Source organism: Sciurus vulgaris (assembly GCF_902686455.1).
Source record: "Sciurus vulgaris genome assembly, chromosome: 14".
NCBI classification, from domain to species: domain Eukaryota; kingdom Metazoa; phylum Chordata; class Mammalia; order Rodentia; family Sciuridae; genus Sciurus; species Sciurus vulgaris.
In genome coordinates, this window is record NC_136475.1 from 84,439,376 (window position 1) to 84,460,315 (window position 20,940).

A 20,940-nucleotide genomic window follows, 5' to 3' on the forward strand; every position below is an offset into this window, starting at 1 on the left:
GAGTACTCAGTACCCAAGACACATCATTCATCCTCGGAGCTTATGGAGAAGCCCACTAGAAGAGACAGGCATAAAAGAGATGGCTTCAGCATAATGTGGCAAGTGCAATAATAGGGGTCGTGAGAGAGGACAATGGCAGAACAGAAGGACACTGAGCTCAACCTGGAGTAACAAAGGAAGCATATGAAGGAAGTGTAGAATGCAGAGGAAGGTGAATTTCAAGCTGAGAAAACAACATGAATGAAAACACAAAGTGTGAAAGACCCTGGAATGTATGAGGCTGGGAAGTAGAGAAGGGAGAGGAAAGCAGTGAACATGAAGGAACTAGAAGGAAAACACTGGAATTACTGGAGTGAAAGAGGAAACGGATGTGTTCTGAGAGGGAGCTGGTGAAAAGGTACAGAAAGTTCTATCAAGGTGCTTACCAATTGGTGGAATTGACAAAAATGCATTTAAAACTATAGTGACGTGAGACCCCTGAAAGGCATGACGCCCAATCCTAAGTGACAAGTGTCCAAGTGAGCTGGAGAACCACATGGCGTGGGTTGATGGGGTGGGGAAGACACAGCAGGGAAAGGACTCAAGGAGGGGGCCATGCCTGAGCAGAGAGGGGACAATGAGTGAGTGAGTTGAGAATAAACAGAATGTCACCGCAGGCAAAGAGCACACCTTGCTGAAAGGCTCAGAGGTGCCTTTAAGTCTAGTCACTTGAGGGTTGCATAGGAGCTAACACTACATTGCAAGAAGAAAAAAAAAAAAAAAAAAAAAAAACAAAAAACTAGGGTCTTTTTATATAAATATTCTAAATGAGAGAAATCTCTTCCCTGAGAGGTCAGCTTGGGAAAGGAGCACAAAGACAGGACTCTTGGCCTGACTATAGAGACAAGAGACAAGATGGGCAAGGCTGTGTAGCTCTGACAGTGGGTCATGATGGAGGAGCTCCCTCTCTCTAAACTATCAGGGGAACACCTGTCCCAACGTGAAGAGCACACATATGGCTCTAGATGAAAGAGAAATGATAGAACTCTACAGCAAGAAGCCTGATAAACACAGGTGCTTGGAGCCCTTCCCTCCTGGCCTGTGGTAGTGGGGGTCAACTCTACCTAAACTGGCCCTGCCATTGATCATGGAAACCAGAACAATTTTGTCTGGAGAAAATGCTAGATCAGATAAGACGCCAGGAAAACGAGCTTGGATAGGCAGGGCAAACTGGGGCATATGGTCTCTGACAGTCAGGGTCCCTCTAGGAAAACAGAAGCCACACTAGGCATTTCAACAGGTTGATTGTAACATAGAAAGTGCTCAAAGATGAGGGAGTCTGAGAAAGCAGCACAAGAGTGCTAGAGTGAGGATGAGGACCCAAAGGCAGCGGTGGCAGTTATCACAACCTAGAAATTCAGAGGGATCTGTGCTCAGCCTCTTGAGGAGGGAGCATTTCCCTGCCAGTTCTAGAAGGTTTAGACTTAAGTCCATGGAATAGAGGCTCTGCTGTCTGGGAGAGGGATGGACCAGCAGGTGACAGCATCTTCCCAGGGCTGGATGAAACTTGTTCTAGGTTCTAGGTGTGCCAGAAGAAGCTGGAGACTAGAACCTGCTGGTGACGCTGAGTGAAGGGCCATCACTAGAGTAACCCTGACAGAAGCAGGAGCAAACCGCGTTCCAACCTCTCCTCCTCTCCATGCCCTCCGTCCCAAAGTCCAACCCCATGAGAGCTGTCAGGAGAAATGTCCTTTTTAGGTCTCCAGCCCCAGTGCCACTGGGCTGGGGAACTGGGCAACCCTGGTGTAATAATGGACACAGTCACCCTGATTACACTTGCAACTCTCCTGAATTTGGGGTGGGGCTTCCCCCCAAAATCTTCTTGGCTCAAATATGATAAAACCACAGTCTGGCCCCTGCAGAAGAAAGAGCGAGCATTTATCAGCATTTTTCTTGATGCTAAGAGCTTTACAAATGTCAGTTCATTAATCATAACAATCCCACAAAACAGGTGTCCATCCCCTTTTGCAGATGAGGAAATGGAAATTTCAAGTGGTTAAGTAGCTTGTTCAAGACCAAGTAGCTGATAAGAGGCAAGGTCAAGACTAGAAACTGTCCTATGTGATCTCAAAGGTCACCTCCTGGTTTATAGGCAACATGCTGCTTCTTCATGGGCAGAGGCCCATGATCCTGGATGGAGGGACTGTGACTGGACCACTCCTAGAAGTCATGAGCCACATGACCTTTGCTGACCACTGGCCTCTTGAAAGCTCAAGCTCAGGAGGGCGTCCATTCTTGAAGTTCATATTCAGCCTGACTCAACACCTAAAGTGATTTACTCCTGCCAAAGACTGGCCTCTCTCCCATGGGAAGGAGCCAGGACTTAGTCAGAATGAGCTCGCCACCTCTTGGAGGAAGTGCCACGCTGCAGCCACCCACAGCTGTGTTAGGTGGTGTGCAGAGAGAGCATGTCAGTCTGTCTGAACATGTCTTTGTGGCTCTTATGATTTCAACCTTACTCAACTGGATGAGATTGTTGGATAGCAGGCCATTCACCCAAGGCACAAACATTGCAAAGGTAATAAGTGACTCTTTGGCTGAATCCAGTCTCCAGTCTTAGCTAAAGATGGAAGAAAATTATGCTTGTAGTTTCTGGAAATGCTGACGCTGAGATGGGACCTTATTGAGGAATTCGCCAAGGCCCAAGGGAACTGAGAAGATAAATGCTACCAGGCGGCTGCGACTGGAGCAAAATTCAAAAACAATAGCATGTCAACTTAAGATCATAGGAGGCTGTGGTGAGTGTGACAGAAAGCAAGGGCAGTGACTTGGTCCCCAGACAAATGAGGATGTGGGTAATGGGTGATGGCATTCCAAACACTGCTTTGAAAGGAGCCTGAGGGAAGGAGGCAGTTGCTCTCCCTGCCCTGGGTCCCCAGCTCATCACGGAGGAAGAAGGAAATCCAGTCCGCAGCTTGGCAGGCTGCCCTCCCCAAGCGCCCCTGTTCCAGCCTTCACAGAGGTTTCCTGAGCAGCTCTGGAGGGCAGGTATGGGTTTCTCCTGTCACATCAGTGTTCTTGCACAGAGGGCTTTTGGACCCTTTTGGAAAGTGACTTGGCTGGAGCCACGCTCCTGCCAGTGTGGCAGCTGTTACCACTTATACCAAGAACATCTGGCCTGAAGATTGCAGTAAAAGTGACACTTGTCTGAAGAGAAAAAATGTTGAAGTATATATTCTGGACATGAAGAAATAAGTAATGACATTTAATGTTTTCATAAAGCTGCTACCCTGAGCAGCAATCATCCAAACCCGGCCCAGGCCTGGGTCTGTGTGTCCTGGTGTGCCTGCAGGTCTGGGAAGGGCCTCGTACCCACATCCCTGAGGAATGCTGGCTTTGTCTTCTAAAGACACAGAACAAAGGGAGGTCCTGAAAAAGGCACCTCCCTTCAAGACTTAAGGCACACAATTGGGAACAGGAAGCAGAATGTGCAAAGCCCCTACTGGTCGTCAGGTAAGCTGGCTCTGAGTTACAGTCCTACAGGGTGGACTGTGTTTCCGAGTAGAACTTCTCATCAGTGACAGGGGAGTATCAAAGATGATAAGCAAGGCTTCTCCAACATTTTCTACTTTGAGCTTTTTAAAATAGAGTCATCGTTGCTGTTTCTATGTCAATGCTCTAAGTTAAACATGATTCTTTCCTGACCCTCCTCTTAAAAAGTATATCTCCCTGGATGTGGTGATGCTTGCTTCCCCCACCCCAAGCTCTGAATATGGGAGGAGGACCAGCCTGAAAGCACCAGGTTCCCAGAGAGAAAGGCACACGGAAAGATGGAGAAGATGCCATGGGTAGACCCGCACACTGACCCTGTGCTGCTCTGGAGTTGCTTCACACAGCTGGACATCCACTGCTTTGCCTCAACCAAGGCACTTCCTACATCTGATCGTAAAGAGAGCAGAGAGGTCTAAAAGAGGATGAAGACACTTGCTGCAATGGGCTTCCTATTATTGGTAGAGTGGCAACTGGCAACGATTTGGCAGAGCTAATCAGATAAGAGTACCTATTTACAAACTTTGTGATCTTCAAGGCATTGATTCTTTGTTAATTTTAACATGCTCTCAATAACTATCAATATCTTTTGAACTTAAAAAAGTTGCCCGAGCTAAGATTAGATAGGAACATAATTAATGTGTAATTATCACCAACATGTATGTTACTGTGTAAATGCATGAGCTCGTTCTCACTTCCTCTTCAACTAGGAGGTGGGAGGTAGAGGCAGGAGCAGGAGCCGTGGCCCTCCACCCCACGTACCCTCAGCTGCCTCCCTCATTAGCCATGGAACAAGCTCTGAAGCCTAGCCTTCCAGAGAAGACCCTCACCTCTTCCAGAGACTCTGCTCAGGCTCTCTGACTTCTGGTGCCAGGAGAGGGAAGTGACCACATGGAAGGGACAGAGTCAGGTTGCTGGCCAGCTGAACTCCTTGTTGTCAGGCCAGAACAGAAGTGGCAACAGATTTTTGGGCTTGTGGGTCCATAGGTACCTGTGACTGGTATCACAGTTGCATTTTTTCCCCTGAGCTATAGTCTATAAGCCTTTGGTTTCATTTTGTAGTTTGCTTGTTTTTCGTTTGCTCCTTTTCTTTTCTAGAAGCCGAGACTAAAGCAAAGACACTGGGCAGGGCTAATGCTAGGCCTGTGAATCAGAATGTTGTGTGTTGCAAACATTCACATGCCTGCCTATAGGGCCCAGGTCTTGTAAAAATGCAAATGCTAACTCAGTAGGTCTAGCAAGTCTCCAGGTGATGCTGATGCAACCGGTAGACCACGCTAGGTATCCAGAGTGCCTTCATTAGAAACCTGGGCTTTGGAATTGAACATATCTAGATTTAAACCCTGGCTCCAGACTTCCCTAGCTACATGACTTTGGGAGAAGTTGCATACCATTTCTAAGCCACAGTCTCTTCAGACATAAATTGAAAATAATCACCATGTTGTATTCTTCAGTTTGCTGAAAGAATTCACAAAGCTTTTGCAGGTCCACAGTGTCTGCTAAGCTCTGGAGAAGAGAGAATCCAGAGAAGCCCTGTGACTGTCGCCATCTCTAAGGATTCATTCATTTCCAGGACTCTACCAGAGAGGCTGTGCCCAGCCACAGCAAGGCCCCTGGACCTTTGTAATAAAACAAATTATAAGTGTGTCACAAACATTTTATGTATATTATTACCTCATTATGCACATGACAAATGACTAAAACTTCAAGTAGTACTCTAGATCAGTTTATACTACTTTTAAAATTAATAGACATGTAAAGTGAGATTTTACCAAAACGAAATGAAAAAAATTTTTGTGTACAATAAAAATAAATTTAAAAAAATAAATAGGACAAAAAGTATCAATTAAATTATACAGTAGATAAGTGTACTTTTATATAAAGCTTTTAAATTAAGAAAAAAATCTGTCAAAATATAAGAAAACATTTGAAAAGCAAACAAATCTATTGGCTAGTACGTAATGTCCTGACCCCAAGTGACACAAATAGGCATGATCAGCTGTCCTAGTGCTTCTATTCAGCCTTCTAGATTGAGTCAGAGACCTCTAGTTCCCTGCTTCTCTCACAAATGTGACTCGTGTCCAAGCATCCAAGCTAACCTGCTGGCCTAAAACAACTCTCGTCCATTTGACCAATATTGAAGGGGTAGGTTTGTTCCCTGATTCTCTCTTGTATTCCCAAGACAGCATCCTTGCGAAATTGATTTGTTCTCTTTGGACCACATGGGTGGTGCACATACTGAGATAAATCTACGTGTGGGCAGCAGGAGGGCCTCCTATACGAGGTGACTGGGAACAAACCCAAGCACCCTGTCCCCAGATCACTCTTTATTCCACTAGTAGGTAGTGGAGATTTAAAGTTTAGGAGCTGAAAAGACTTTTGATAAGCCTCAGGTTGAACCTGCTTCTCTTATAGATAAAGGAAGGGCGTTTTACAAGAAGAAACACCTACTCAAGTGTGTGAAAGGCTTTAGAGAGGAGCCATGTCTTTGAACTTTGGTAACTTTTCAATCCTTAGGATTCTTACTAAGACTCAGACTTTACCATGGGGAACCATTCTTTGCCAGTATTCTTTGTATGCTGTGTTCTAAAGTCTTCTGCTATCAGAATAATCTCTGGGACTTTTTCAAAATGCAAACTTCCAGGGTCACAGCAGATCTCCTAAATCAGAAGGGCTGAAGATGAAGTCTGGGCACCTGCATTTTCCCAAACTCTCTGAGTGATTTTGTGGCACAATATTTTTGACAAGGACCTTCTTAAAACACAAATACCATAACTGTCAGTTACCACCCCAGTGGGAAGTGTTCTTGAGCTGAACTGGGGACATTAGCCCAGTTCAGTCTTTCCTCAGTGGGTGGCCCTTGTAATAGGTTGACTAAGACTGAGATGTCCCCTGACATGGGGACATGCATCCGACTTGGGCACCCAGCTCCCAGTTATGTTACTGCCTGTGCAGGATGCCGAATGTTGAGAACCAAGCTCTTTTGCCATCTACCCAGGCCTGGTGGCCTTTTGCAGATCCCCCTGGCTATCTTCTCAGACAATGAATGAATAATGCCCACTACAATTCATGGCTTATTTCTCTTTAGATCAATCTCCTGAAATGTTTGTTACAGACTGAACTTTGTCAAATGAACTCATGATCCCAGAAACTCTTCATCTGGAATAGATAGATATTAATACTTTACTTTTATGTCTCCTCCGCATTTCCTCATTGCTGACATGTAATATGCAGACTTATATCTAAATAGACCAAAAGAACCCAACTGTTAGTGATTTTGAAATAAAAATCATACACTAATATAGTATCCATTTTATATTCTGTATTTGCCCAAAGTATTTAAGCAAATGTTTCTCTCTTACTTGAAAAGGTTCTAATGAAGGAGTTGAATTGATGACTGACAAATTGATTTGCCTGGAGTCACCCAGGAAAAACAGCTATGGGAGATGGCATTCCAAATACCAGCAATCACTTTCAGCTTAGACCATGGAAAAAAGGTGCCTGGTCCTTTGTGGATGGCTACAATAAGGGACTGTGGTTTCTTGGTCTGTACAGATATTCCACTAAATTATAATATAACACAAATCCATAAATATAGCTCCTGTTCTGGAGTCTAACTTCATAGAAATGAGCAATGAGGTTTCTTCTAGCAGGAAGGATAGTCTTCTTCCAGTTTGCTGGCTACTCTGGATTTTTCCCCATTAGGGAGCATCCTCAATTCCAATCCTTTACCCCACCTTACCTCCCACATCTCTCCAAAGCTGGTACTTAGGTTCAAGTTGCACTTAATGGAGAAACATTAGATATTAGCACAGAATCAGATAGGATGCCTCCCAGGTTCCCACAAGGAATAGTTTCTCTTCCTCTTGGGCCACCACTCTGGGGATGCAGCAACTCTACGGCGCAACAGTCTGAACAGAGGAGCCCCCTAAAAGCACTAAGGAGGCAAATGACCCAATCCCCTTCCATTCTGTAGGTAGTTATTTGTACTCCAGGTTGAGGCACAATGTAGTTTTGAATCACTTACAGATGGCTGGCGAATGTAGCTGTTGTTTAAAATTTCTAAGTTGGGTCCCTTTTCCCCCCTTATTAAAAGCTCAGGATGTGGAACTGGAAGACTCTACCTCTTAGGGGAGCAATGAGTGACGGATGGGTGGCAGGAGCACACAACCTTTCTCTAACTTCCTGGAGCAGGGCAGAGAGTGGGTCTTTCCCTCATCTCTGGCTTGTTTTCCCCGTGGATGTGGAGAAGACTTTGCTCCAAGGAGTGGAGTAAGAGCTGACAGTGGTTCTTGGAGAAACCAAGGATAGTAAGTGATATTTTCCCCAGAACTATGCAGTGTGACTTAAAACAACATTGTTCTCAGCCTCTGTGTTCTTTCTTTTAGAAAGTGTGATTTCTACTCTAGCTTCCAAGGGTGCCTGGAAGGAGTGTCGGGTAAGGACTGTGGATCCAGGCAAGTGAGCGCAGCACAACCGAAGCTCCTGGAGGATCTCTGAGCCAAGTTGTCCCTCTGTAGGCAGAGGACCTATCAAAGAGTTAAAGCTTGTTAGGTCAGTTCTTAAGGTTTCTATCTTCAGGTCTCTATCCAGAGAGCCCAAGCTTTGATGACTAGGAAAAGAGAGGGTTTGACTAAAATACCCTGTGGAAATTCCAAGTGAGAAAGGGATCAACAAATGGGTTAAGGAAGGGACAGGAAGTCTCCTGCATTTCAGGGAAACTGATTCAGAGCAATAGACTCTCCACTTCAGCACTTCTTCTGAGCGCTGGGAATCAGAATTCGCAGAAGGGTGGGTACAAAGGGGGTACCAGGAGCTGGGGAGGGAGCAAATCCGCAGGACAGGGGGCCCTTTCACCCCCCACTGTCACCCTGAAGTGGAGGTATACGTACGGAAAGGTTCCCAGTACATCTTTGCTCATCTTAGGACCAGAAGCTGATGGTAGCAAATAGTTGCTACGGATTTCCGATTATATAAAAAAAAAAAAAAAAGAAATGTCCTCACAAACATAAAAGTTACATCTGGTTTGGAGCAGGAAGACAGAAATTCCCAGCTAGAGGGAATTCCTCGCTTGGAATCTCTGGAAGGGTAAGAACGTGTCTAGTTTTAAAGGAACAAAAGTAAATTTCGTAAATGACAAAAGAAATGTTAAAGAAAATAAAAGCCCTTGGTAGGTAAAATAAAATGGGGATAACTGGATTTGTGACTTTTCGAGGAAGGGGCACGGGGACATGTCGTTTGCTCACCAGCAGGGGGCACGTTTTCTTTAGGATTGGGTCGGGAATTTCTTGTTAAAAGCTCGCAAGCAGACTTGCTTAGAGTCCCCTGCCGGAAATCGCTCCGCAGATAATAACCCTCCAGTGTCTGGAAATGTTTAATTACCGCGAACCCGCTTTCCTTCCGCGCGAACCGCCGCAGACTTAGCCCGTCCAGGACGCAGCGCTGCCCGTGTGGCAGGAGATGCTCGGTGCAGTTTCTCTCCGTTCAGGTAACTTTTCATCATCATGCTCAGTTTGTTAGACACTACATCATTTCTGGTGCACTTACTTCCACCTTGGATAAAGGAAAAGTTCAGTGACCCTAGAACCCATCTGTTAGGTGTCAAAAATAATTCTGACAACTCGAATTTTCACAAAATTTTTTAAAAAAAAATCTATCTTGCCTTTTGCACACATTTTGCATTAGATCCTCACTAGTCGTCAATCATTAAATGTTACTGACGGTAAATACAATTCCATACAGGTACTCATGTTTTCTACATACTTTCTCATAAAGCAAAGGTAGATAAGCGCATGTGTGTATTGTTTCAATTATTCAGGTGGCAAATAATTCCGCGATACGTATGTGCTCATAAAGAACTCACGAAACGGGAACTGTCCCCCCCAAAATGCAATTCACTTTCCCTTTCAGTTTTGATACTGTAACATGTATGGCCATGTCACAACAATAAACCCGCTTTTGCTTTCATTTGGCGTCTATTCGCCTCAGGACCCTGCTTGGCGAGAACGTTCTCAGAGGTGTTAGAGCCACAAATATTCATGGAAGTCACTTGTTACCTACCTCGGGAAAGCGAAAACTTGCCCCTCCCCAGGCTGAATTTTGACCTGATTGACCGTAATGGTTCCAGAGGAACTATTGAGCCATTACAATCCATCATCTAAATGAATATAGAGGGACGCCTAAATCTCCCGATGATTTGAAAGTTTTGTACATGAGTAAGGCGGGGGCGCTTAATGAGTAGACCCCCGAAGGTCCGCAAGGTAGTTACAGGGAAACTTGCTTTGGAAGCAAAAAACGCGCAAGTGTTAAGTAAATTCCACTTAAAAGAATGAGGTCATGTTGGTGTGCTTGGGGAGTGCGGAGAGGTAGGGTTCATTTAATTATTTTCAATCCCAAACAACCCAAAGCAATATAGGCCACGTTCTAGTTAATTTTCTGGAAGTTGCTCAATTTTCACTCCGAAGACAGCTCTCTCTCCTCTCTCTTCTCTTCCCCCCCCCCCCCCCCAATGAGCAGGAGAATGGCTGGAGTTGGGGAGGGAAGAGGAGCAAAGGTTCTTAGCAGCCCCGTGTGCCCGGGAAAAGGACAGGGCTCACTGAGATCAGTGGGTCAGTGGCCAGGAGGCTAGGGTCGACCTGGAGATCGCACCCCTGCCGGACTCCACCCGGACTCCACCAGGACCCGCGGGTTGTGCAGTGGAGCTCGGGACCCGGACTTGGAGTCCTGGTTTCTATTGTGGGGACGCTTCCCAAGAATGCCGGGTCCCAGCTGAGTCTGGGATCTCTGGGATGGCTTTGGTTCCGCTGGGCAGGCAGTGGGCTGGAGAGCCAGAAGCAGCGGCGCGTTCGCTCAGGGTCTGGTCGCGGGCTGGATTCCGAAGACTCTAAGCGATCAGAGGCTGCCAGAAGCCGCGAGTGAAGAATGCGCTGGGTGGCTGAGTGCGCTGGACCCCAGGAATGAGGCGGGGGTGTAGGCAGGGGATTCTCAGCCTTCACTGGACTTGGGGGAAGACAGGACCGCTGGTCGAGGCTACCGAGGATGTTTACCAAATTTGAAACGCTAAGTCCTCTGGAATCCTAAACGAATCTGACTTTGCTAAAAAGTCCTTTCGTCGCTCTTGGGTGTCCTGGGTCCTGTCCTCCTGGATCATCCAAGTTGCAATCAGGATACAGTTTTGAGATGTGGGCCCTGACTGATATCATCAATTTCTCTTAAATAGGAGGAGGAAGGGATCCCACCAATTACTCTCCCTTTGCCTGATGGTCTAGGGGTCCCTAGCTAGGAGGGCTTCTTCCTGCTGGCCCTGCTTCAGAGGGAATCAGGACTCTGATGGAGGCCAAAGTTTGGGGGTCATTTGCTTAGGAACTCTGTGGGATAGAAGACTTTTCAGCTCCTAGCCAATCTCATATTTCGTTTTCCTGGCTTTCTGAAGTTAGGCAGTTGTGGGCTACCTAGGAAGCGGCAACTCGAAAGTCCGAAACAGGGAAAAGGCCCAGGAATGTCGGTGGGCACCTACACTCTTTATCACAGTCCAGTCCTGCATTTTCTATCAGCCTCAGGCAGCGAAGTTTGGGGCCCTGGGTCCTCAAGACCTTGCACTAACTGTGCTTCTCTACCCTGTCCCACATCCATTAAGTTTAGGGGTTTGACTTGAGTCAGGATCAAGTTCCCAGAAAACCTGGGAAAAGCTGCATTAAAAAAGTCCAGTTGCATATTCCTTCCCTTAGAATCATGGACAGTTTGCCACTTTAGGGATCCTACTACTTGGAGATTTTTAGATGTCCTGGGGCATGTGTGCCGAGGGGCCAGTTTTTGAAGAGAAAGACAAGTAGAAAGACAAGTGGAGGAAACAGGTGAGCATGGAGGAATTCAGAGCAGGAGATGGGGTATACACACCATACCACATGAATTCCCAGTCACTCTTCCTAAGTGTCCTGACAGCCAAAGGTCCTATTGGGTCTCTGTTGAGACATGTACATTGCCGATATGGAGGTTCCCCAAGCTTTGACTACTTGGGGAGGCTGAGGCTGGTCCACACAAACTCTTTTGCCCAAGTTTGGAATCAGTGAGGGTCGATAATGCCCTGATTAGATTTTCCTGCCAGGTCTTCCCCTACTCTTAAACCTTGCAGCCCTGGAATCTCTTGGAAGTGGGTGATCTCAGTTCTCTTTGGCTCCAAGGGGTCTCACCCTAACCAGGATACCACCCCCAATACTGGCAGTTGCTGAGATTCTAGGTGCACAGGCAAATTAATGTGGGTCTTTTACTCCTATACTAACCTGTAGAATGGGGAAAATCCATCTTTTGGACAAAGATTTGCCTCCTCTCATCCTCCTCCCTGAACAAACCAAAATTATCAGGGCTGGAGGCTTGGGGATACACAGGAGAATCTCTTCCAACTATGTCTTTGGGGGCATTTCTCCATGACCATCTTCCTAGGCTAAGGATCAAATTCTCACCCACCTCAAGAAAATCAGGTTGATTTTGCAAACCAAAACTGAACAGGGTGAAAGATACTCTGAAAAGATGCTGTAACAGTATGTTTAGAGACCCATGGAGACCAGGATCTGGTCCCCATTTCATGTGGAAAGGGGTCTGCAACAACTCTGGAAGGAAGTGTGGAGTCGTGAGCTATGAATCTGGACCCACCTATAAGTCCCTATAAACAAATACTTCCTCCTGTAGGAAACCCAGGCAAGGTATTCCAGAAAGTGGCAAGTAGGAGGATCAAGGCTGGGGTCAGCTGAAGGTCAGCTTCCAGAAGCTGAGCAGTCGGGAGAGTACAGGTACCCTCCACGAGGCCTACGCAGTGAAGACAGAATTTTTCTCTATCACAGCCTTTTAGATTTCAGATTTCGTCTGAAATTCGAGTGTGCCACTGTGCTTAGAGGTGGAATCCCAGAGAGTTCTGGGTCCCAGTAAAATAACTCCTTCCCCAAGGATCTATCTCTGATCTTTCTACTGAATTCCACAGCCCAGGGCCTGGGGACAGCCATAGGCATTCAGATGTTTCAGCTTGCTGGAGTCAGTATTCCTGGCCCACCAGCACCAGGAAGTAGCTAATGCTGCCTGGGTTACCGCCCTGGCCCTGAGCACGCTTGGGTGTGCTGGAGCTGCTCCACACGCAGGGTCTTCCGCCTCTGAAAGAGGTCCTGGCAGGAGAGGCAGCTCTGCTAGCCTACAAAGTGCTCGGGAGCCTAAGCTGCGGTGCGGGCATCGCGGGACACAGAGCTCCTCCCCACCCCGCTCTGCCACCTTCCTGAGCACAAGCTGTGCCCTAGGAGCGCACGAAGAAACGCGGTTCCAGCCAGTTCTCATCTGCTAGGAGCTGTTTCCTGTAGAGCGCCAGGTGCGCCCTTGTCGTCCTAAAAACGCAGAAAGGGTCGCGTGGAACAGGACAGCAGGGGACGCAGGTTTGTAGAGGCCGGACCCGGCAAAGGCAGCTGCCAAAGTCGGCTGCCCGGGTCAGCAAAACTTTGTCTCTCAGTGCGCAGGCGCAAGGCAGGGTTGGGGGGCAGGGGAGGGAGGGGAGGAATCCTGAGGCAAGGGGCGGGGGGGCTGGGGAGGAGGGAGGGTGGTGGATTAAAATAAGTAGGCGGCTCGGTGCTAAGGGATGAGTGAGACGGAGCTCGGCCTCTCCCCAGCACGTTCCCAGCAGCTTCGGTTCAGAACCAGCGAGGAAACCCGGAGCGAGGCTTCCCATCCGCCGGCAGGCAGGACTCCCCGGCAGCTGAGCGCTCCCGCGTGTCGGGCGCTCGGAGTCCCGGCGGCTGGAGAGGGGTCAGGACTCCAGAACGCCAGGCGTGTCTGTGGGCTTCAGCGCCTGTGGCTTCCCGGGTCCCGCGCAGCGAGCCGCAGAGACGCACTCAGCGCCAGGACCACCGCGGAACGAGGTAACTGCAGCCCTGGGCTCTGGGGCTCAGCAGCCGGGTGCAGGCAGTACTCCGGGGGTCCTTGTCACAGCGCGGCGGGTGCCGGCTCTCCCCCCACCCACTTTCTCTCTGTCTCTCTTTCTCTCTGTCTCTCTCTCTCTTTCTGATTGTCGTGAAGGAGACTCCTCTGGCCAAACGAAAGCTGTAGAACCTTTGTGAAAGTGAGAGCAGCTGTAGCCCAGGGTAGTCGGGGGTGCTGACTCGGGGACTTCGCACGCAGGGTCCTGGGCCTCCGACCTCGGGAGAACAAGGGGGCGGGCCTCGGCCATCGCCCCCAAGCGCGCTGGGCTACTCGGAATCCGGGTCAAGGTGCCCACGGACTTCGAAGTCAGTCTGCGGGCCCGCTTTAAGAAACCCGAGCAACTTCACAGGCACAAACTTTCGCGAGACGCGTTCCTAGCTCAGGCTGATCAGCCTTAGTCGGTGCAAAAGGAAGGGAGAGAGCGGATCGCCACGGCCGCCGTCTACAGCTCGGGGGACAGGTGCACGCCCCAGCCCGGCCGCGCTTTAGTTTGTCTTTTACGGAGTTCTGCTCAGGTTCCAGGACAGCTAGACAAGGGAGCTCACTGCCGCGTTTCTGACGTCGGCTTGCCCTCGAACTCCCACTTCGGAATCCCCTGCATAGGTCAGTCGCTCCGTGGCGTTAGGGCCTGGAGCGTTACCCTCGATCGCCCAGGTGCAGGGAGGCATGCGGGGGGCACACGAATTGCTTCCCAACTCGAGACCCGCACTGGAGGCGCAAGTGGCTCTGGGCTGGGGATTGGTAGAGAAGGATTCTTGTGCTCCCCTGACGGTCCCCTAACCCAGCCTTCTGGAGAGAAGTGGAAGCCTGAGGAGAGGGACGGAAGTGAGGAACTGCCTGCTGAACTAATGTCTCCCCTGAAATGTCTCTGATAAGAATGAAAACCCACTCTCGTCCTTTTTCAGCAGTTCAGGTAGTAGCGGAGTGGGTCTCGGGAGAACAAGCTAGCTTCAGGAGTTCCTTTGTTGCAATAATTCCGTAAATATCACCCGGAATCATTGCGATAGCTTGACTCTTAGGAAGAGAGCCACGTGCAAAGCTAGTCTCCCGGTTTAAGGCCTCCTGGGGAGAGAAGGGCTGGCAGAGATGGGAAGCTACTGATGTGTAGATGGACTCTCCCAGGCTCCTGGAAGTCACTGCAGTTTCATTAAGACCAGGGAGCAGATCCCTGAGGACGTTGCGGGCATTTCAGTGCAGCCGGCTGGACGCCTCACCAATGGTTTCGATGGATCTCGTTTGTGGGGAGAATGTAACCGAAGTATCAGATGCTGGTCGGCCTCTCGTCGGGGGTCCGGACGCCTGTCACCACTCCTGTTGGGGATTCAATGTGGAGGACGATTATCCTGGGCTGCTGCTGGGCTCCTCCAGGCGCAAGCTCCTGTAGTTCGCTCCGTCCTTATTAATGCAAGCAGTTAACTCGCTCACGCTCAATTAGCCCCGAATAAACCACTTTAATAGACTCTGCACACTTCATTAATGCCCTGCTTAGGGCTGGCGGCAGACCCGGAATTGGCGCTCCACAGCGCGAGGTACGCGAGTGCCTGAGCTGAACCGGGACCCGAGCGCGAATTGCGTTTGCTGCGCTGGTCAGACCCTTCCTAGCCCTTCTCAACGGCAGAGGCAGAGGCACGGACTCTGCGGAGTAGATGCCTGCCTGGGGAGAGGTGATCATCTCCAGTTGACAGATCAAAAGCTTTCTCTATGGGGTCTTGGGGTTAGGACAACGAGAGCGGGAGAAGCCGGGTCTTCCGCTCATCCCCTCCGGCTCGGGAAGCAAGGGTGATCCTGTGTTTTTCTCTTAGCTGACCGCCTGAAACCGGATCGTGCATCCGGCCCATTCCTGGTACTAGCGTAAGGGAGCCACGTTTCGAACGAATTTCGTCCACCGGAAAGTCGTTGGGGAGTCCTGGCTTCGGAATGCTGTAGAAATAAGAAACTGGCTTGGCCGCCGAGGAAAATAAATGGGAGTGTTGGGGGAAATAAGATTGGGCAGGTAGCCCGGAAAGGTTGGCTCCCAAGAGCCATGGTGGCTGCATCCCCCTCTCCGGCCCCCCAAGGAGCCCAAGGCCGCTGGGTCTTTTCCGCTCCCTGGCGAGGGTGGTGGGGTCTCCCACCCAAGCTCCAGGCTTGGGAGGACTTGCAGCACACAGTCCTGCCGCTAAGCCGGCTAGGCCCCGCGACGAGAGGAGCAAGCCTAGGCCTCCGGGTCGCCCGGCGGACTGCTGATGATCGGAGACAAGGATCCGATTTCCTGCGCCTGGAGGGGAAGAAGAGGTGACAGCAAATCAAAGCGCTCATCCTGCCTAAGTTCAGGCAGACCTGTGAAGTTAGCAGTCTTCTCTTCTCCCTCCCCAGTACAAACGGGTCCCAGCTTCTCCTCAGGCTGTGTTGGTATTTTGTTCCTCCTTGTCTCCGAGCTCTGGGATGAACTAGATTTGGCCGCGTCACTGCTCCTCGCAGTGAGCAGTAGAGAAGACCCTTGAAGAGGTTCTGCCATGGCTATTGCTGTTGCTTCAGAAGTCCCATCGCTGCAGATATGTGACTCCTCTACCAGAAGGCTGAATTAATGGCAGTGATCAAACTTGGTGTTCATCCTATGGATAAATTAATTTGTGTAGGCGAATCTCTAGGAGCTCATGGCTTTTAGACTCTCGACCCACAACAAAACTTCTTTCCTTACAGCCCATCAAAATCAGTGGCTCTCTGGTCAGCTTCTAGAGGGAAAGGTTTCTGAGTAAAGATTGTCCTCACTCTTCCCCAGAAAAGATACTACTCACGCTGCACAGGACCAGAATGTTGGAGCCCCACTACGGCAAAAGGCAGGGACCTTGATCTGGGGCTTGAGGGCTGGCCAGGCCTAGGAGGGCTGAATGTGCTATGCACTAGGGAGCAAGGTGGTGGCCTGCACCTTCCAGGGTAAGGGCTTTACTCCAGATCAGAGGAGAGGTCCACAGAAGAGAAGGAGAGGTGTAAGGGCTAAAGGAAGTTGGCAGCAGAGGGCTGAGACTGGGCAAAGGAAAAGGGAGTCCCAAGGACGCTGCTCTGACACTGATTTTTTGAGTAGCTCCAAGTGAACTCAGAGCCAGGAGTTCAGCACCTGGGCCTCCCAAGGATCCCTGCTACTTTTTGGCTTTCCTTCCTCTGAACCCCCACTGGATAGACATGAATTAGGAGTGTCTGGGAGGGGCCGGGATTAAAGGCTTCTTCTGATTCAAGCTGGAGACCCTGACAAAGGAGGTCAGGAGATGACAGTTCTTGGTCACTTGTGGTTTCTCTTTGGCCTTGCTCAAGCACCCTGCCCTTCCAGGTGGAGAGTACAGAGAGTGCATAGACCACAGCAGGGAGCCTGCCTTCAGTGCTCTTGCCCATATACATACTCACCTGCCCAGCGTTCTTTACATACATAAAAATTCTTAGCATCCAAGACCCTGCTCCTATTTCCTATGAGAAAGAAAAGACACTTGAGTCTCCTGGTATGTGACTGCAGATGTTTGACAGAATAAATGAATGTGTGGGTTGCAGAGAGAGTGCTGCCGGAAGGATTCACCAGCACTTGGAAGGTAGGATAGCAAATGGGAAGTCAGCAAAGGAAGGTAACACGGCTTTGGCTTCTGGAAACCAAATCAAAGATCAGTCAGACCTTCATATGTAGGAACCAGGAGATGTGTGCATTTGTCTGTGTGTGTATACATGCTGTTTGTGGAGGTTCTTTGTGGGTGTGATATGATTCCCTGTATGTGTGTGTGTGATGCTCTCTGTATTTTGTGACCAGTGTTGTCCTATAAAACTGTCGCAGTTTATTTTGGCATGTTCTTGTCACATCTGCAGTAGAACCTGTGGATTTGTTTATCTGTTAGTGTGCATTTCCATGTTTTATCTGCACCTGAATGTGTAAATCTGCTTCCAAATTCTGTTATCTTTGCAGGAAAGTTGAATTGTGTGGACCCTGGCTTGCCTGAATGTAGATTTTTACATGCAGTAGCGCTGGGTTTGTGCCTTAGAGGTGATGTCTTGTGTACAGCTGGACCTTAAATAAGTTAGCTGCATTGCAAAGAATTTAATTTCTGGAATACTTGTTTCTCTATCAAGTTGTGTATCTCTGCAAAGGCCACTTGGAGGGAACCCTAACACCAGGGAGTGTTCCAAGAAGAGGGCTCTCCTGCACCTTACCTTCCCATCTTCTGTGTGAAGGCAGTGTGGGTTGTGGGTGGGGCCCTAGACTCCCTGCTTCTACACTGGGGGACAGAAAAAGTGTGGCTGGGCTGGTTTTCAGGAGAAAGGCAACCTACCCTGAACTTTTTTCCTCTTCCCCTTTCTGTTTTCCTGTCTTTGCAGATCGAGATTGAGAACCCTCTGCAACTACCACAATGGGCAGCAAAACTTTGCCAGCCCCGGTGCCCATCCACCCGTCCTTGCAGCTCACCAACTACTCCTTCCTTCAGGCAGTGAATGGCCTTCCCACAGTGCCCTCGGACCACCTGCCCAATCTGTATGGGTTCAGTGCCTTGCACGCTGTGCACCTGCACCAGTGGACGCTAGGTTACCCAGCCATGCATTTGCCCCGCTCCTCTTTCTCCAAAGTGCCCGGTGCCGTATCCAGCCTGGTGGACGCGCGCTTCCAACTGCCGGCCTTTCCTTGGTTCCCTCATGTCATCCAGCCCAAGCCAGAGATCACCGCCGGAGGCAGCGGTCCAGCGCTCAAGACCAAGCCGCGCTTCGATTTCGCCAACCTGGCCCTGGCCGCCACACAAGAAGATCCGTCCAAGCTTGCCCGAGGGGAGGGTCCAGGCTCCCCAGCAGGTGGGCTAGGTGCCCTCCTGGACGTGACCAAGCTGTCCCCAGAAAAGAAGCCCACGAGGGGACGCCTGCCTTCCAAGACCAAGAAAGAGTTCGTTTGCAAGTTTTGTGGCCGCCACTTCACAAAGTCCTATAACCTACTCATCCACGAGCGGACGCACACGGACGAGCGGCCCTACACCTGTGACATCTGCCACAAAGCCTTCCGGAGGCAAGACCACCTACGGGACCACAGGTGCGGCACTGCGGGTGGCCCAAGAGAGCCTGCTTCTGGCTTCACCATCCTCCTCCCTAAGGAGGTTCATGAGACCCCCTACTGGCTCCAAACTTAAGGAGCTGGGAATTCCGTGAAATCAGGAAGGGTCAGGGTTAGGTTTGTGAGCACAGGCTGCAGGAGGAAAGGTTGGGATGAACAGGACCTAAGACTAGATTAGGTCCCAAGAGCTCCAGACAAGCACAGTCCCCTCTGCCCCCTTTCTCCATACCCAGAGCTGTCCAATGTGAAGTTTCTGCAATGATGAACAAAACAATTGAACACCTGAAATATGCAATTAGTAATCCCGAGAGGTTGTTTTTAGTTTTATTTAATTTTCATTTTAATTCTTTTAACAACCACATGTACTAGTGGGCAATCTTGGAGAATGCAGCTCTAGGAATTGTCTGACCTCATTTCCTGATACACCTCTAGCATGACCCAGGCCTTATAAAGTTGGTGCCTGCCCTTCCTCCTCAGGAAGGCAGATGGTCCGTTTGCCTTGACTTAAGGAGCAAAGTTGCCCAGGTTCTCTGTACCCTCCTGCTCTGTCCAGACTCAGCATTTATGCTAGAGGCAGACTTGGTACCCCACCTTCCCCTCACCCTCCTTTGAAGGCAAATGCCTTAGAGCAGTAGGAGGGGATCTTGGGTAACTGTTTACAATAACATTGCATCATTTGGCAAGGATTAATTGTCATTTCTGTCCTCAGATACATTCACTCCAAAGAGAAACCTTTCAAGTGTCAAGAGTGCGGAAAAGGATTCTGCCAGTCCAGGACTCTCGCTGTCCACAAGACGCTACACTCACAGGTGAAGGAGCTCAAAACCTCCAAGATCAAATGCTAAACAGCCTCTGGGCCACCAGGACCCTGGGTCACGCTGCCCCCTCCTCCAGAGGAACCCGAAGCTGAAGGCGACTCTGGCGGGCAGCGGGAGGGGCGCGTGGGACTCCCCCCACCCCAACAATGTCCCCTGGGTCCCCGGCACACGCGGCACTACAGAGCCCCGCCCGGGGCCATGACCCTGACCGCCCGGGCGGTTCCCCCAGGACGCGGCTTAACTTTGGGCCAAAAGGCGGTACTCACGTGGCGGAAGGGAAACTGCATTAAAAAAAGAACGAAAGCTCCGTGGAGACGCAGCGGCGCCTCTCCCAGAAGTATTACTTTTTCTATTGTTATTTTGTACGTTTTCTTTATTATTATTATTTTTTTCTTTGACCATATAAGCTTGTAACTGACTGCGGAGAGGAGAGAGGAAAAGAAGTTCTGCGCGCCCGCAACTTCTAACTCCTCCTCCAGTCCCCATCCCCACCCCCGGGAGCCTGCAAAAGTATAATCGGTGTATCTGCTTCAGCCGCCCGGCCCCAGGGACCGCGGGCCCGGAGCGCCGGCTCCCAGCTGCTGCCGCCAAGCCGGCCGAGGGCTCCCGGACTCGGATGGCGAGGCGGGGATCTCGCGCCCGGGGCCGGAGGAGCCCGGCCGCCGCCGCCCTGCTCCACCGCTGCGTCACCGCGAGCGAGCAGCCGGCCAGGAGCCGGGCGTTGTATTGCGACTGGCACTTTATGCTGACCATCGGTAACGGACATTTATCACTGGAGTTGTTTTTTTTTTTTTTTTTTAACTATTAAATAAACGGTTATTTTACAGGCATTGCAGGACGGTGATTTCCCTCTTGAACCGCAGGAAACCACTGCTTTCTATGAGAGGATCAGATTTCTCTGCTCGACTTCAACCTGTCCTTCCCTCACCTCGCCGTTTGGGGGTGATGGGGCTGGGATGGTGGGGAAAGCCCGCTTTTAGGGTGTTGGTCTGCCTCTGCCCAACTTCATATGTTCTTAGTTTTCCTCTCCGCTTCGGTGCCAGGCTCTCAGGCTCCACACTCTCCCTTTCCCAAGAACTGCGAGTTTAAAAAGAACCCCAGTTTGAGGCCGCACATCAGCCGCGAGAAACCCCAGCACCTCCGACTGCCAGGGTTGCTCAGGGTTCGCAGAGGGAACAGAACACAGCCTCCCCCCGCCCCACCCCCTCCACCACCAACTAGTAACTTTGCAATTGGTCTCTGGCTTATGCTTTGGGGTGAAAAGACCTGCTTTCACAGAGCTTCAGAGCAGTACTGCACCCCGTTTCTCTGGATCCCAACACGCGTCTGCAAATACATGTGTCTCTCCAAAGTCACAAACCTACATCCTTCCCTCCCCCCCTTATTTATGATCGTTTCCCCCGTTGCCGCCTCCCCCAGCCACACAATTCTCGGATGGGGCTTGTCCTCCATTCGGATCGCGACTCCACACCAGCGAAGTTTCTCTGCCGTTTTAAAGCTTTCTGAGCAAGAGCGAGGGCGGGCGCCCTTGGAGGCCGGGGACGCTTAGAAAGGGAAATCCGAGTCTGCCCCCCGCCCCCCGCAAGT

At 50.0% G+C, this 20,940-nt stretch overlaps 1 protein-coding gene across 1 annotated transcript; it reads left to right on the forward strand.

The window, feature by feature from the left end:
- Positions 1 to 13,141: 13,141 nt before the first annotated feature.
- On the forward strand, positions 13,142 to 20,183 carry OSR1 (odd-skipped related transcription factor 1). The gene is made up of 3 exons (XM_079110354.1): positions 13,142 to 13,421; positions 17,818 to 18,514; positions 19,245 to 20,183. Exons 2-3 carry the CDS (start codon positions 17,850 to 17,852, stop codon positions 19,378 to 19,380), a joined length of 801 nt encoding a protein of 266 aa, XP_078966480.1. The 5' UTR covers positions 13,142 to 13,421; positions 17,818 to 17,849; the 3' UTR covers positions 19,381 to 20,183.
- Positions 20,184 to 20,940: the final 757 nt, after the last annotated feature.

What these genes read in the sequence shown, in the direction of transcription:
- OSR1 (XM_079110354.1), top strand. Translation starts at nt 17,850, where the DNA reads ATGGGCAGCAAAACTTTGCCAGCCCCGGTGCCCATCCACCCGTCCTTG. An exon ending in GACCACCTACGGGACCACAG is followed by an intron (nt 18,515 to 19,244) that starts GTGCGGCACTGC and finishes TTCTGTCCTCAG; the next exon opens with ATACATTCACTCCAAAGAGA.